The sequence below is a fragment of the Crocodylus siamensis genome, chromosome 10 (genome assembly GCF_052110815.1).
Source record: "Crocodylus siamensis isolate JL-2025a chromosome 10, ASM5211081v1, whole genome shotgun sequence".
NCBI classification, from domain to species: domain Eukaryota; kingdom Metazoa; phylum Chordata; order Crocodylia; family Crocodylidae; genus Crocodylus; species Crocodylus siamensis.
Genome location: NC_143404.1, coordinates 42,102,465 through 42,115,283, shown reverse-complemented (window position 1 = coordinate 42,115,283; position 12,819 = coordinate 42,102,465). Strand labels below are relative to the sequence as shown.

General features: G+C 53.6%; 1 protein-coding gene across 3 annotated transcripts in view; it reads right to left on the bottom strand.

Annotated features, from left to right (window-relative positions):
• Window positions 1-12,819, bottom strand: part of LOC149856507 (rho GTPase-activating protein 39-like) — a 154,905-nt gene that overhangs the window by 28,381 nt on the left and 113,705 nt on the right. For all 3 annotated transcript variants that reach the window (XR_016444405.1, XM_090064352.1, XM_090064353.1), the window contains exon 7: window positions 10,139-10,338. Coding sequence is in view for 2 of the 3 variants with exons in the window: in XM_090064352.1 (XP_089920478.1) it covers window positions 10,139-10,338 (200 nt within the window). In the remaining variant the exon portion in view is untranslated. The remainder of the gene's footprint in view (window positions 1-10,138; window positions 10,339-12,819) is intronic.

Genomic DNA, 12,819 nt, shown 5'->3' with positions numbered 1-12,819 from the left:
CCTAAGGCCCACTACACCAAGGCCTCTGCCCCGCCGGAACTTAGCAACAGGTACACACCTCTTGGTACTCCAGCACAGCCTGCTGAGTTGCCAGCTCCTGCAGGCAACACAGGCTCAACTGCAGCTACTGTCCCCGCACTCCCCAAGACAAAATGTAAGGTGTTTGTTGTCGGAGACTCCATCCTCAGGGGGACTGAGGGGGTAATCTGCTGCCCCGACCTCTTAGCCTGGGAAGATTGCTGCTTTCCAGGGGCCTGCATCCTAGACATTGTGGAGAGGATCCCTAAGCTCCTCCAGCCCATAGACCACTATCCCATGCTCCTTATTCATGTGAGCACCAATACCACAGCTCAGAGCACTCCCAGCCAGGTCATGAAGTGCTACAGGGATTTGGGAGCAGGGCTAAAGGGTCTGGGGGACCAGGTGGTGTTCTTTTTGATCCTCTCAGTCTCGGGGTATGGGCTGAGGAGGGAGAGAAGGATCAAGGTAGTGAACCAAAGACTGTGGCACTGGTGTCATAGCGAACGCTTTGGCTTCCACAATCAAAGCCCGCTCTTTCGTGAGAGAGGCAGCGAGCTGCTGGGAAGAGAAGGCCTCCACCTCTCACCCCTGGAAAGGAAGCTCTTCTCAACCAGATTGGCTGACCTGCTCCACAAGGCTTTAAACTAAACCCATTGGGGACAGGGGAACTACTACCACTGCTGGCCTGCTGAGCAACCACTGCAAAGCCAGCAGGTCAAGGCACTTAAGGGAGCCCACCCCTGCCCCAGCCCTGAATCAATCTGTGGGCAAAGCAAGAGCCCCCAAGGGGACACTTGCCTGCCTGGACACAAATGCCAGGAGCTTGGGGAATAAGTAGGAGCTCATCCTCCTGCTTAATGCAAATAATTATGATGTCGTAGGGAAAATGGAGACCTGGTGGGACTCCACCCATGACTGGACCACAGGTATAGATGGCTATATCCTGTACAGGAGGGATTGTGTAGATAAAAGGGGTGGGGGTGTAGCTCTCTATGTTAAGAAAAGCTATGCGTCCCTGCAAGCTGATGTTGGCAATCAGGGTGGATGACTGGAGACCCTCTGGATTAAAATCCATGGGGAACATGGCACAGGGGACACAACGGTGGGAAGTCTACTACAGACCTCCCACCCAAAGTCCTGAGCTTGACCAGGAGTTCACCCGAGAATTGGCTGAGGCCTCATGCTCCAGTACCATGGTTGTCATGGGTGACTTCAACTACCCGGACATCTCGTGGGAGGATCACTCAGGAAAATCCTATCAGGATCTGGGGGAACGTTTCTTCCCCAGATCGCCCCAAGGGATCATGAGGTTGAACGGTCATAAACTACTGCAAGACCATTTCAGGCTGGACATAAGGAAGAATTTCTTTCCTGTCCGAGCCCCCAAGGTCTAGAACAGCCTGCCATTGGTGGTGGTTCAAGCACCTACCCTGAACACCTTCAAGAGTATATTGGATGCTTATATTGCTGGGATCCTATGACCCCAGCTTACTTCATAGATTTCATAGACATCAGGGCTGGAAGGGACCTTGGGAGATCATCGAGTCCAGCCCCCTGCCCAAAGGGCAGGAAGTCAGTTGGGGTTATAGAATCCCAGCAAGATAAGCATCCAATTTACTCCTGAAGGTGTTCAATGTAGGTGCTTGAACCACCTCCGCTGGCAGACTGTTCCAGACCTTGGGGGCTCGGACAGTAAAGAAATTCTTCCTTATGTCCAGCCTGAAACGGTCTTGCAGGAGTTTGTGACCGTTTGACCTCGTCATCCCCTGGGGCGCTCTGGTGAACAAACGTTCCCCTAGATCCCGGTGGTCACCCCGATAAACTTATAGGTGGCCATCAGATCACCCCTGAGCCTACACTTTTCCAGGCTAAAGAGTCCCATGTCTCTCAGCCTATCATCGTAAGATCTGTTTTCCTGACCTCTGATCATGTGCGTGGCTCTCCTCTGGACTCTCTCAAGCTTCTCCACATCCTTTTTGAATTGTGGAGCCCAAAACTGGATGCAGTACTCCAGGTGTGGCCTCACCAAGGCCGAGTACAAGGGGAGAACGACGTCCCAGGATTTGCTCGAGAAGCATCTATGGATGCAAGCCAGCGTTTCGGTCACTTTACTAGCCGCAGCATCGCATTGCAGGCTCATGTTCATCTTGTGGTCAATGATGACCCCCAAGTCCTTTTCTTCCATAATGCTAGTGTAGCACTGCCGAGCCTATAAGGATGCTACAGGTTTTTCTTCCCAGGTGGGGAACCTTGCATTTTTCGGTGTTAAACACCATCAGGTTCTCCTCTGCCCATTTGCTGAGCTTGTCCAGGTCAGCCTGGATCACCCGCCTATCTTCTGGCGTGGATGCTTTGCCCCAAAGTTTGGTGTCATCGGTGAACTTGGCCAGTCCACTCCTGACTCCAATGTCCACATCATTAATAAAGATGTTGAACAGGATGGGTCCAAGGACAGAGCCTTGAGGGACCCCCACTGGTCACAGGGCACCACGATGAGTGACTGCTATCAATAACAACCCTCTAGGTCCGACCACGGAGCCAAATTCCCAGCCAGCAGATCGTGGTAGAGCCAAGGCCACAACTGGCCAGTTTGGCCAAGAGCTGATCATGGGATACCAGATCAAAAGCTTTTTTGAAGTCAAAATATATGACATCTCTTCTCCCTCGTCCAGGTGATAGGTCACCTGGTCATAGAAGGAAATGAGATTGGTCAAACAAGACCTACCCGCAACAAACCCGTGCTGGCTATCCCTTAGAATGTTAGCCTGGGCCAGTCCCTCAAGGATGGCCTCCTTAATAAACTTTTCTAAGATCTTCCCCAGGATAGAAGTCAGGCTAATGGGCCTGTAGTTAGCCGGATCCACTCTCCTCCCTTTCTTGAAGATTAGCACCACACTGGCCTTCTTCCAGTCTTCGGGCACTTCACCAGAGCGCCAAGAGTTTTCAAAGATCCATGCCAGGGGCTGGGCTATGACGCTCGCCAGCTCCTTGAGTACCCTGGGGTGCAGATTGTCAGGGCTGGCTGACTTGAAGGTATCCAGCTTCTCAAGATGTTCCTTCACAAAGTCAGCATTTATGGAGGGTAGGGGATCCCCCTCACCCAGATTTCCCTGTCCCATAGCAGGCATGGGCGTCCCATGGGGCTGATGAAAGACTGACGCAAAGTACCTATTTAATAGGTTGGCTTTTTCCTGGGTGTCAGTTGTCAGTTGCCCCATCTGGTTTAGCAGGGGTCCAACATTGCCCTTGCTTTTCCTCCGGCTCCCCATATATCTGAAAAAGGACTTTTTGTTGTCCTTGATGCTTGAAGCTAGTTGGAGTTCAGTTGCAGCCTTGGCTTTCCTGGTTTGCTCCCTGCAGGACCGGACCAGCGCAGAATAATCCTCCTTGGAGGTGAATCCCGTCCTCCATCCTTTGTAGGCTTTCCTTTTTAGCCACAAGAAGTCCACTAGGTCCCTGGAGAGCCAGGAGGGCTGCTGTGCCTTCTTGCTGCCTTTCCTCCGTGTTGGAATAGATTTAGCTTGTGCATTGAGGATCACTTCCTTGAGGATCACTTCCTTGAGAAGCAACCACTCTTCTTGAACTCCCATCTCCCTGGGGTCATGGTCCCTGAGGGCCTGACTGACAAGCCTCTTGAGCTTGTCAAAGTCGGCTTTTCTGAAGTCAAGGACTTCTGTGTTGCTGACTGACTTGCCAGCTTTACGGCAGATGGTGAATGTGATCAGTTCGTGGTTGCTGTCACCCAGCTTCCCATCGATCACTAGGTCACCGATTAGCTCGTCCCCCATAGCCAGTACCAGGTCGAGCAGCTCTTTGCCTCTCGTTGGCCTATAGACTTCTTGAGTCATGTAGAGGTCATCCACGCACAAGAGAGAGCTTTGCAACTGCTCGGATTTTGCTGAGTGATCTTCCCATGAGATGTCCGGGTAATTGAAGTCACCCATGACAACCAAGGTCCTGGAGCAAGCGGCCTCAGTCAGTTCCCGGGCAAACTCCTGGTCAAGCTCAGGACTTTGTGTGGGAGGTCTGTAGTAGATTCCCACCGTTGTGTCTCCTGTGCCGTATTCCCCATGAATTTTTACCCAGAGGGTCTCTAGCTGTCCATGCCGGTTGCCAACATCAGCTTGCAGGGACATGTAGCTTTCCTTCACATAGAGAGCTACACCCCCGCCCCTTTTGTCAACACGATCCCTCCTATACAGAGTATAGCCCTCTATACCCGTGGTCCAGTCATGGGTGGAGTCCCACCAGGTCTCCGTTATCCCAATGACGTCATAATTCTTTGCACTGAGCAGGAGGACGAGCTCCTCCTGCTTGTTGCCCAGGCTCCTGGCATTAGTGTACAGGCAGGCAAGTGTCCCCTTGGGGGCTCTTGCCTTGCCCACAGATTGATTCAGGCCTGGGGCAGTGGTGGGCTCCCTTAAGTGCCTTGGTCTGCTGGCTTTGCAAGGGTCGCTCTCCAGGCCAGCAGTGGCAGTAGTCCCCCCATCCACCAGCGGGCTTAGTTGAAAGCCCGGTGGAGCAGGTCAGCCAGCCTGGCTGAGAAGAGCCTCCTCCCCAGGGGTGAGAGGTGGAGGCCATCTCTTCCCAGCAGCTCGCTGCCTCTCTCGCCAAAGAGCGGACTGTGGTCATGGAAGCCAAAGCGTTCGCTATGACACCAGTGCCACAGTCTTTGGTTCACTACCTTGATCCTTCTCTCCCTCCTCAGCCCGAGACTGAGAGGATCAAAAAGAACACCACCTGGTCCCCCAGACCCTTTAGCCCTGCTCCCAAATCCCTGTAGCACTTCATGACCTGGCTGGGAGTGCTCTGAGCTGTGTTATTGGTGCCCACATGAATAAGGAGCATGGGATAGTGGTCTGTGGGCTGGAGAAGCGTAGGGATCCTCTCCACAATGTCTGGGATGCAGGCCCCTGGAAAGCAGCAATCTTCCCAGGCTAAGAGGTCGGGGCAGCAGTCTTTGGTTCACTGCGTGGATCCTCCTCTCCCTCCTCAGCCCATAGCCCGAGACTGGGAGGATCGAAGAAAACACCACCTGAGCTCCCAGACCTCTAAGCCCCGCTCCCAAATCCCTGTACCGCCTCATGACCTGGCTGGGGGTGCTCCGAGCAGTTGTCATTGGTGCCCATGTGAATAAGGAGCATGGGATAGTGGTCTGTGGGCCGAAGGAGCTGTGGGATCCTCTCCGCAATGTCTCAGATGCAGGCCCCCGGGAAGCAGCAGACTTCCCAGGCTAAGGGGTCGGGGCGGCAGATTGCCCCCTCAGTCCCCCGCAGGATGGAGTCTCCCACAACAAACACCTTTCACTTTGTCTTGGGGAGAGCGGGGGCAGTAGCTGTGGTTGAGCCTGGGTTGCCTGTGGGAGCTGGCAACTGAGCAGGCTCTGCCGGGGCTGCAAGAGGTGCGAACCTGTTGCTAAGCTCCAGCGAGGGAGGAGCCTTGGTGCGGCGGGCCTTAGGGCCCTTGACCACCTTGGTCCATGCCCCTGACTGGGCAGAGCAGGAGGTCCCAGAGTCCTCCTTAATCCTGGAGAAAGAGGGTGCTCTACCCTGTGGTTCCCGGGGGAGAAGGGCCTGGCAGTAGAGTCTATCTCCTGCTCGCAGTCCCTGATGGCACGCAGTCTCTGGACTGTGGCCTGGAGCTCCTCCAGCTGGCGCACCAGAGACCCCAATAGGGAGCAGACCCCGCAAGGGAAGGTGGCCATGCTCCCGAGCCCCAGAGCCTGAAAAAGGGACAGGCAGCCCCTGCAGCCAAGAGCCAGGGGCTCCGTCTGCGTGGAGCCCGGAACCATGGGCTCCGTCTGGGTGGCCGTCTCTGAGGTGCCCGATGGGGGGCTGCAGAGCCCGAGGGGACCCTCGGGGTGTGGCGCATGCCCATCCGTGTCATGCCTCTGGTAGGCTGGCTACGGCTGGGGTTGACTACTCTGGGGGGGTCACAGGCAGGGTCTCGTGCCCTCCCACGCCCTCTCCTGCGCGAACTCCACGCTAACTCAAACGCCTGTTTACGCAGCCTGTTCGTGCGGCTCCAGTCACATGGCTCCCTGGGGGGCTGGGCCAAGTAGGGGTCTGGGCGGGGGCTTGACCCGGCCTGGCTCCAGGCAGCGGCCTCCTCCCAGGGAGCGAGGAGTTAACCACTTCATGCCCTTTGGGCGGGGGGCTGGACTTGATGATCTTCCAAAGTCCCTTCCAGCCCTAATGTCTATGAAATCTATGAAATCTATGAAGTTCCACCCCTAAACTCTGACTTTTGCCACCAGAAATCCCTCCCCTTGCCCCCTGGAAGTACTCCTCTCAGCAAGGGGGCTTGCCATCTCGGAACCAGAAAAATACCAAATTATATTGTAAAAATCAAATGTTCTATTGTAAAAATCAACATTCATTAATTTTATTTAAAAAAATGTTTATCCTGATTTACATAAGTGTGTGTAGTAAAGACAGAGATGATGGTAGCATAGCTTAAAATGAAGTCTAATTCTTGTATATTGTGGGTGGGTGGGTATAGGTTTGTGGGTGTGGGAGGGGGTGTGGTTGTGTGTGTGGGATTTCTGGGGGGGAGGGTGGATGTGGGTTTGTGGGGTGCTGTGTGTGGGGGGAGGATGGCTGGGGAGGGTTGTGGCTTGGGTGCAGGGAGGGTTTGTCCACAGCCTGCCCCACCCTGCAGTAGGCAGAATCTCCTCCAGGCCCGGGTGCTATGCTCCTGTTCTTGGGGCACTGGCGCGGCCCTATGCTCTTGCTTGCTGCCACTTCCCCTCATCTGCTATTGCTGCCTTTCTGCTGCTTCCCCATCCCCCCGCTCTACTGTTCGCTGCTCTGGCACCATGTCCCAGCTGCTCCTGCAGTCCTAGAGCTGCAGCTGGGAACTGCATGGTGCTAGAGCTGTCAGCCGGCTGGTGGCTGGGGTAATTGGGGAAATGGCTGCAGCAGGCAGTGGGAGGAGGCAGCAAGTGCTTCTACAATCAGATTACCAGATCATTAGATGCAGGGGTAGCAGTGGACACAGTCTTCCTGGACTTCCGGAAGGCACTCGACACGGTCTCTCACCCCGTTCTCATTAAGAAACTGGGGGACTGTGGTGTCGATGCCCACACAGTCAACTGGGTCACTAACTGGCTGGAGGGCCGCACCCAGAGGGTGGTAGTGGATGGGTCCTTCTCAACCTGGAAGGACGTGGGCAGCGGGGTTCCACAGAGCTCGATCCTCGGGCCCGCACTGTTCAACATCTTCATCAGTGATTTGAATGAGGGGGTAAAAAGCATCCTGTTCAAATTTGCTGATGACACGAAGATGTGGGGGGATGTGGGCACACTAGAAGGAAGCATCAGGCTACAATCAGACCTAGACAGGTTACAAGGGTGGGCGGATGTGAATAGGATGGGATTCAATACAGACAAGTGCAAGGTGATGCACCTGGGGAGGAACAACCGGCACCATACCTACAGGTTGGGGAACTCCCCTCTTCTCAGCACGGAGGCGGAAAAGGATCTTGGAGTCATCATTGACTCCAAGATGAACATGGGCCGGCAGTGTGGGGAGGCAGTCAGGAAGGCCAACCGTACCTTGTCATGCATCCACAGATGCATCTCGAGCAGGTCCAAAGAGGTGATCCTCCCCCTCTATGCAGCACTGGTCAGGCCGCAGCTGGAGTATTGCGTCCAGTTCTGGGCGCCGCACTTCAAGAGGGATGTCGACAGCATGGAGAGGGTCCAGACGAGGGCCACTCGCATGATCAGGGGACAGCAGGGCAGGCCCTATGAGGAGAGGGTACGGGACCTGAACCTGTTCAGCCTCCAGAAGAGAAGGATGAGCGGGGATCTTGTGGCCTGTTATAAACTAGTCAGGGGGATCAGCAGGCATTGGGGGAGTCACTCTTCCCCCGTGCACTGCCAGGAGTGACCAGGAATAACGGTCACAAGCTGGGAGAGGGCAGGTTTAGGCTAGATATCAGGAAGCGCTACTTCACAGTCAGGGTGGCTAGGATCTGGAACCAACTTCCAAGAGAAGTGGTGCTGGCTCCTACCCTGGGGGTTTTTAAGAGGAGGTTGGATGAACATCTTGCTGGAGTCGTTTGACCCCAGTATTATTTCCTGCCATGGCAGGGGTCGGACTAGATGATCTACTCAGGTCCCTTCCAAACCTACAAACTATGAAACTATAAGTGGGCGTGCAGAGCGAAGCAACAGCTGGGTGGGAGTGCAGGGCCTGAGCCAGCGCACCGGGGCCAGGCTGGCTCCCCTCTCTCCCTCCTGATGCAGCACAGCCCAGCTCCATAGACCCCTGCCAGCCTGGGCCCCACACTCCTGCTGCCTCGTTCTGGGCCCCACCGGTGCTGGCCCTGGTGCCTCTGCCCAGCTATTGCCGCGCTGAATATGCCCGTTCACTGCCCCTTCCCATGCCTGCTGCAACCATTTCCCCGCTCCAGTCCCTGCCCACCAGCTGATCGGCAGCTCCAGCACCATGCGGTTCCCAGTTTGTGCTGGAACTGTAGGAGCCAGCCTGGCTGGCTCTGAGGACTGGTGTGATTGCCCACAGTCCTCCCCTGCCTCCGTGGGAGGAGTCCCAGGCTAGAAGCCTCCAGAAGCCCCAGCTAGGCAGATGCTTCTGGCTGGGGCTGGGGCTGAGGGGGGCTGGGCCAGACTTGCTGTGTTTGCCTAGTTCTGCTGGAGGCTCCCCCTGGGTCCTGCTGCCCCTGGGTCCTCTCATCTTTGACAGGCAGCCAGGGGCAGATAAATATTAATTTCCTAATCTTTTTAGGGGCCCTGTGGCTGAATAGAATGGCTTGGCAGGCTGAATCTGGCTGAATCCAGCCCACGGGCCATATTTTTCCCTCCCCTGCCCTGTGGTGACATACATTATGACTGTGGCCTGGTTTAGTACTTCTTTTAGTACTCCTTTTGGAAGTACTAAAGCAGGGTGCAGTGACCACCCATATTACGTTGTGTGTGTGACACCCAGTTAGATTTTGTCGCTACTTTGTTGTAGCGGCATGCTAAAATGGGAGATCATGCTGCTATTGTGAAGTAGCTGCCGGTTATGTGTAGACTCACATGATTGCTATATTACTGTAGTGCATCATATGGTGGTGTAGGGTGACATACAGGCACACCCAATGAGGTGTATTCTAGAACCACTTAAGGAGAAGTGATTTTATGGCCGCTTCCACAAGTTACATTTTCTTGCATAATCTGGCCCCTGAGAGCAATCTACAGTTGTGACATAACACATACTCATTTAAAATGGCTAATCACACAAAAAATTAACCCTCAATAAATCAGCTATTAGATGAAGACACTATAGTGCACAGTGTGTTCAAGTTCCCCTGAAGGTTAATTTTTTCCATCTTTGTGGGGCTCAGCTGGTGCTCCTGCCAGCTCCATTAGCCCAGCTCCATTCCCAGGGCTTTGAGGAGGGGAATGAGGGAGAGTAGGAGAGGGCAGTACAAAGCTGCTGGCTAGACTCCCTTCCGTCACCTCACTCCCAGACCACTTGATAGTGGCAGCATGCAGTTGTGGGCTGGGCTTTGCTGTGGTCAGAGCTGAGGGAAAAAGGGGAGGGTGTTAGAACAGAGTCTTGGCACCTGTGGGCCCAGGCTTGTTTCCCATAATACTCCAGCCAGGATAGCTAGGGGTGCCAACAAGGTAAGGGGGCTCCATTCCACCCCCCTACCAGCTCTGGCCGCAGCAAAACCGAGCTGGCAGCTATGTGCTGCCACTGTCTAGTGGCTCAAGCTGGGGGTAGAGAAAAGGAGTCCACCTCTCCCCCACACCCTGCCTGAGCCTCTTGACAGGGACAGCATCTAGCTACCAGCTCAGCTTTTTCACTGCTGTAGTTGCGGGGAGGTGGTGCTGGGGAGAGGGGTAGTTCAGCAGCCTCGAGGGCTGGTGCAGGCAGACTCAAGCCCCTCTGACCCAGCAGGTGAATGTCTGTTGGGTCAGAGGGAGGGAGCAGGGGAGTTCTCTAACTCATAGCACTTTGGGTAAAGTGCCATTCGAGCATGACACTATGCACCTTATGTTGATTCAGAGTACTATGTGGAGTGGTTAACTCTGGATACTGTCAGGTTATTGGGTCAGTCTTTAACATGGACAGAGCCAGAGTTGTACTGAGTCCATAAAACTCACCTGAATATTCCTTCAGTCTGTTCTCCACCCAGTGCCAGGACTTGCTGAGATAGCTGTGTTTGTACCCAGGGCAGCTTGTTACCTGGATATATCTCCTTCTGCCGTAACATGTTTTCTTCCAGACTGCTGCCAAAGAGTGAAGGTGTCACAATAGTATTTCTGGCATGTGTTATCTCCTCTATTGTTGGTTTTTGGAGGCCCTGAAGACAGAAAAAACATCAGTGAAATTGCATTTTGATATTGGACCCATGGGAGATTAGTTATACATTGATATATGGAGCATTAGCAGCCCTCAGGGAAGCATAGGTTATCCTCTGAATTGAAAGCCTTGCTGCAACAGAATCCTATTATGGAAATTTCATATGCAAAGATCAGATGTGGGAGTATGACAGGAGGCCATAGAGCAAGAATGTTGCTTTCTGCAAGTGGAAGAGTTCCAGAGACTGTCATTTATTTTCACTCTCTGGTTCTGTTACCACATTTTGACCTTTACATTTGTTACTGGGTTCAGTGTCTATGCTAGGGACTCTCCTGGTCTGACTCATTTGCCACAGCTTTGATGGGAAGTTTGAAGTAAATAAGACTTGAGTTACTCTTTAAAAACATTAAATCATTTTACTGGGTGCAAAACAACCAGAAGTGATAGTCTTGCCAGTCCAGAAAATATGAAGTGAAAAAATTGTACCTGCCACAATGCCTCACTGCTTTTCCCTCGACTCTTACAGGTCCCTGAATATCTCCACCCCACGGGGATGTCTTCTCCCATTTTTCTCCAGGGGCTTCTTGTCTACAGGAACTTCTTATCCCTTTCTTCCAGGTCTGGCTCCTCGTTACCACCCTGGAGCTACCACTCCTGCTGCAGCATCTTCAGGTCTCTCTGGGAGCCCATTTCCACTCCTCCTGCTGGCTGTGCAGCTTCTGTTGGATCATCAGGGTTTATGGCTTGTCCCCCAGGTAGCGTTGTCCCTGCTAAACCAGCTGGGACACTGCCCTGGATCTCCATGCCAGCCACACTGCACCTGATGAAGCCTGCTGGAATCTGCTCCGTCCCCGTATTGGCGGCACAGCTCTTGCTGAGTCGGCTGAGACACTGACTCAAATCTCCACACCTGCCCTGCAGCTTCCACTGTGTGTTGGGACCTGGAATTTCCTCCCTCCCTGCTGGCTACTGCTCCCGCAGAGTCCGCTGCTGCTACTGCCTTGCCTGATTGCTGGCCAATCTCCTGGTCCGGTAAGTACCTTCAATGCCTTGTTTACCTTCCTGATGATGGTCTCCGACCTTGGGATCTTTCGGCTCCTTTTTTTTCACAGTCTCCTTGGGTCTCCGGCATCTGGAAGCTCCATCATCCCCAATCCCTCGCTGAGGGCTTTGTCATTCTTCTCTCTCCCTTTTATCTTGTACTCTCTTTGGGTATTCAGGACAGCTGTGGGCGGTCACAGCTGTGTGGTTTCAATTTCAGCCCTTGATCTGCAGATAACCCTTCCTGGGATAAGCAGTTCTCTAATCTGACCTGTTGAGCAGCTCTTTAATCTGACCCTCCTGAGATGGACAGTCCTCACAGTAACAGGCTTGTGATCCCTGCTGCACCATTTAGTAAATATTCCAATTTTCCCTGGGCCTCTGATGTGGCTCTGTTGTCCTGGTGCAGGAGTGGCAGGTATGAGCCCAGCTCTGGGTACACTTCATCAATAAGCTGCTGCTGGGCCAGCAGAGCACATGCATATGTTATACTGGCTATTTTCCCCCCAAATATTTTTGACAACAAATAATAAGAAAATGAACCTTTTAAATCAGGGGCAGGCAATTATTTTGGGTGGAGAGTCACTTACAGATTTTTGGCATACCATCAAGGGTAGCATGGGAAGTCCTGCCCCTTGATAGGTGCTCCACCCCCCTGGTTGCCATCTTGGAATGCTGGAAGTTCCACCCCTAACCCCTGACCTTTGCTACCAAAAGTCCCTCCCCTGGCCCCCAGGAAGCACTCCTTTCACCAAGGGGATTTGCCATCTTAGAACCAGAAAAATAACAAATTATATTCTAAAAATCAAACATGTACTACAACATTCATTAATTTCATTTCAAAACATATGTCTGTCCTGATTTACATGAGTATTTGTAGTGTATATAGAGGTGACAGCATCATAGCTTAAAATGAAGTCTAACTCTTCTAGATTGTGGGTGGGTGGATGGGTATAGGTTTGTGGGTGTGTAGGGTGTGGGAGAGTGTGTGGGGGTGTGTGTGGGATTTGTGAGGGGGTGGATAGGCATGGGGGGTGTGGGTATGAGTGGGTTTTGTGGGGTGCTGTGCATGGGGGGAGGGTGGCTGGGAAGGACTGTAGTTTGGGGTTTGCCCACAGCTTGTGCCCCCTGCGGCAGGCAGAGCCCCTGCCAGCACTCCTCCAGGCCCGGGTGCCATGCTTCTGCGGCTCCTGGCCTTGGGACACTGTCATGGCCCCATGCTCCCACTCACTGCCATTTCCCCTTGTCTGCCACTGCTGCCCTTCTGCTGTTTCCCCATCCCCCTGCCCTATTGCTCACTGCTCTGGCATCATGTCCCAGCTGCTCCTGCAGTCCCAGCGCTGCAGCTGGGAACTGCATGGTGTTGGAGATGCCAGCCAGCCGGCAGGCAGGGGAATTGGGGAAACGGCTGCAGCAGGTGGGGGGAAGGGGCAGGGAGCAG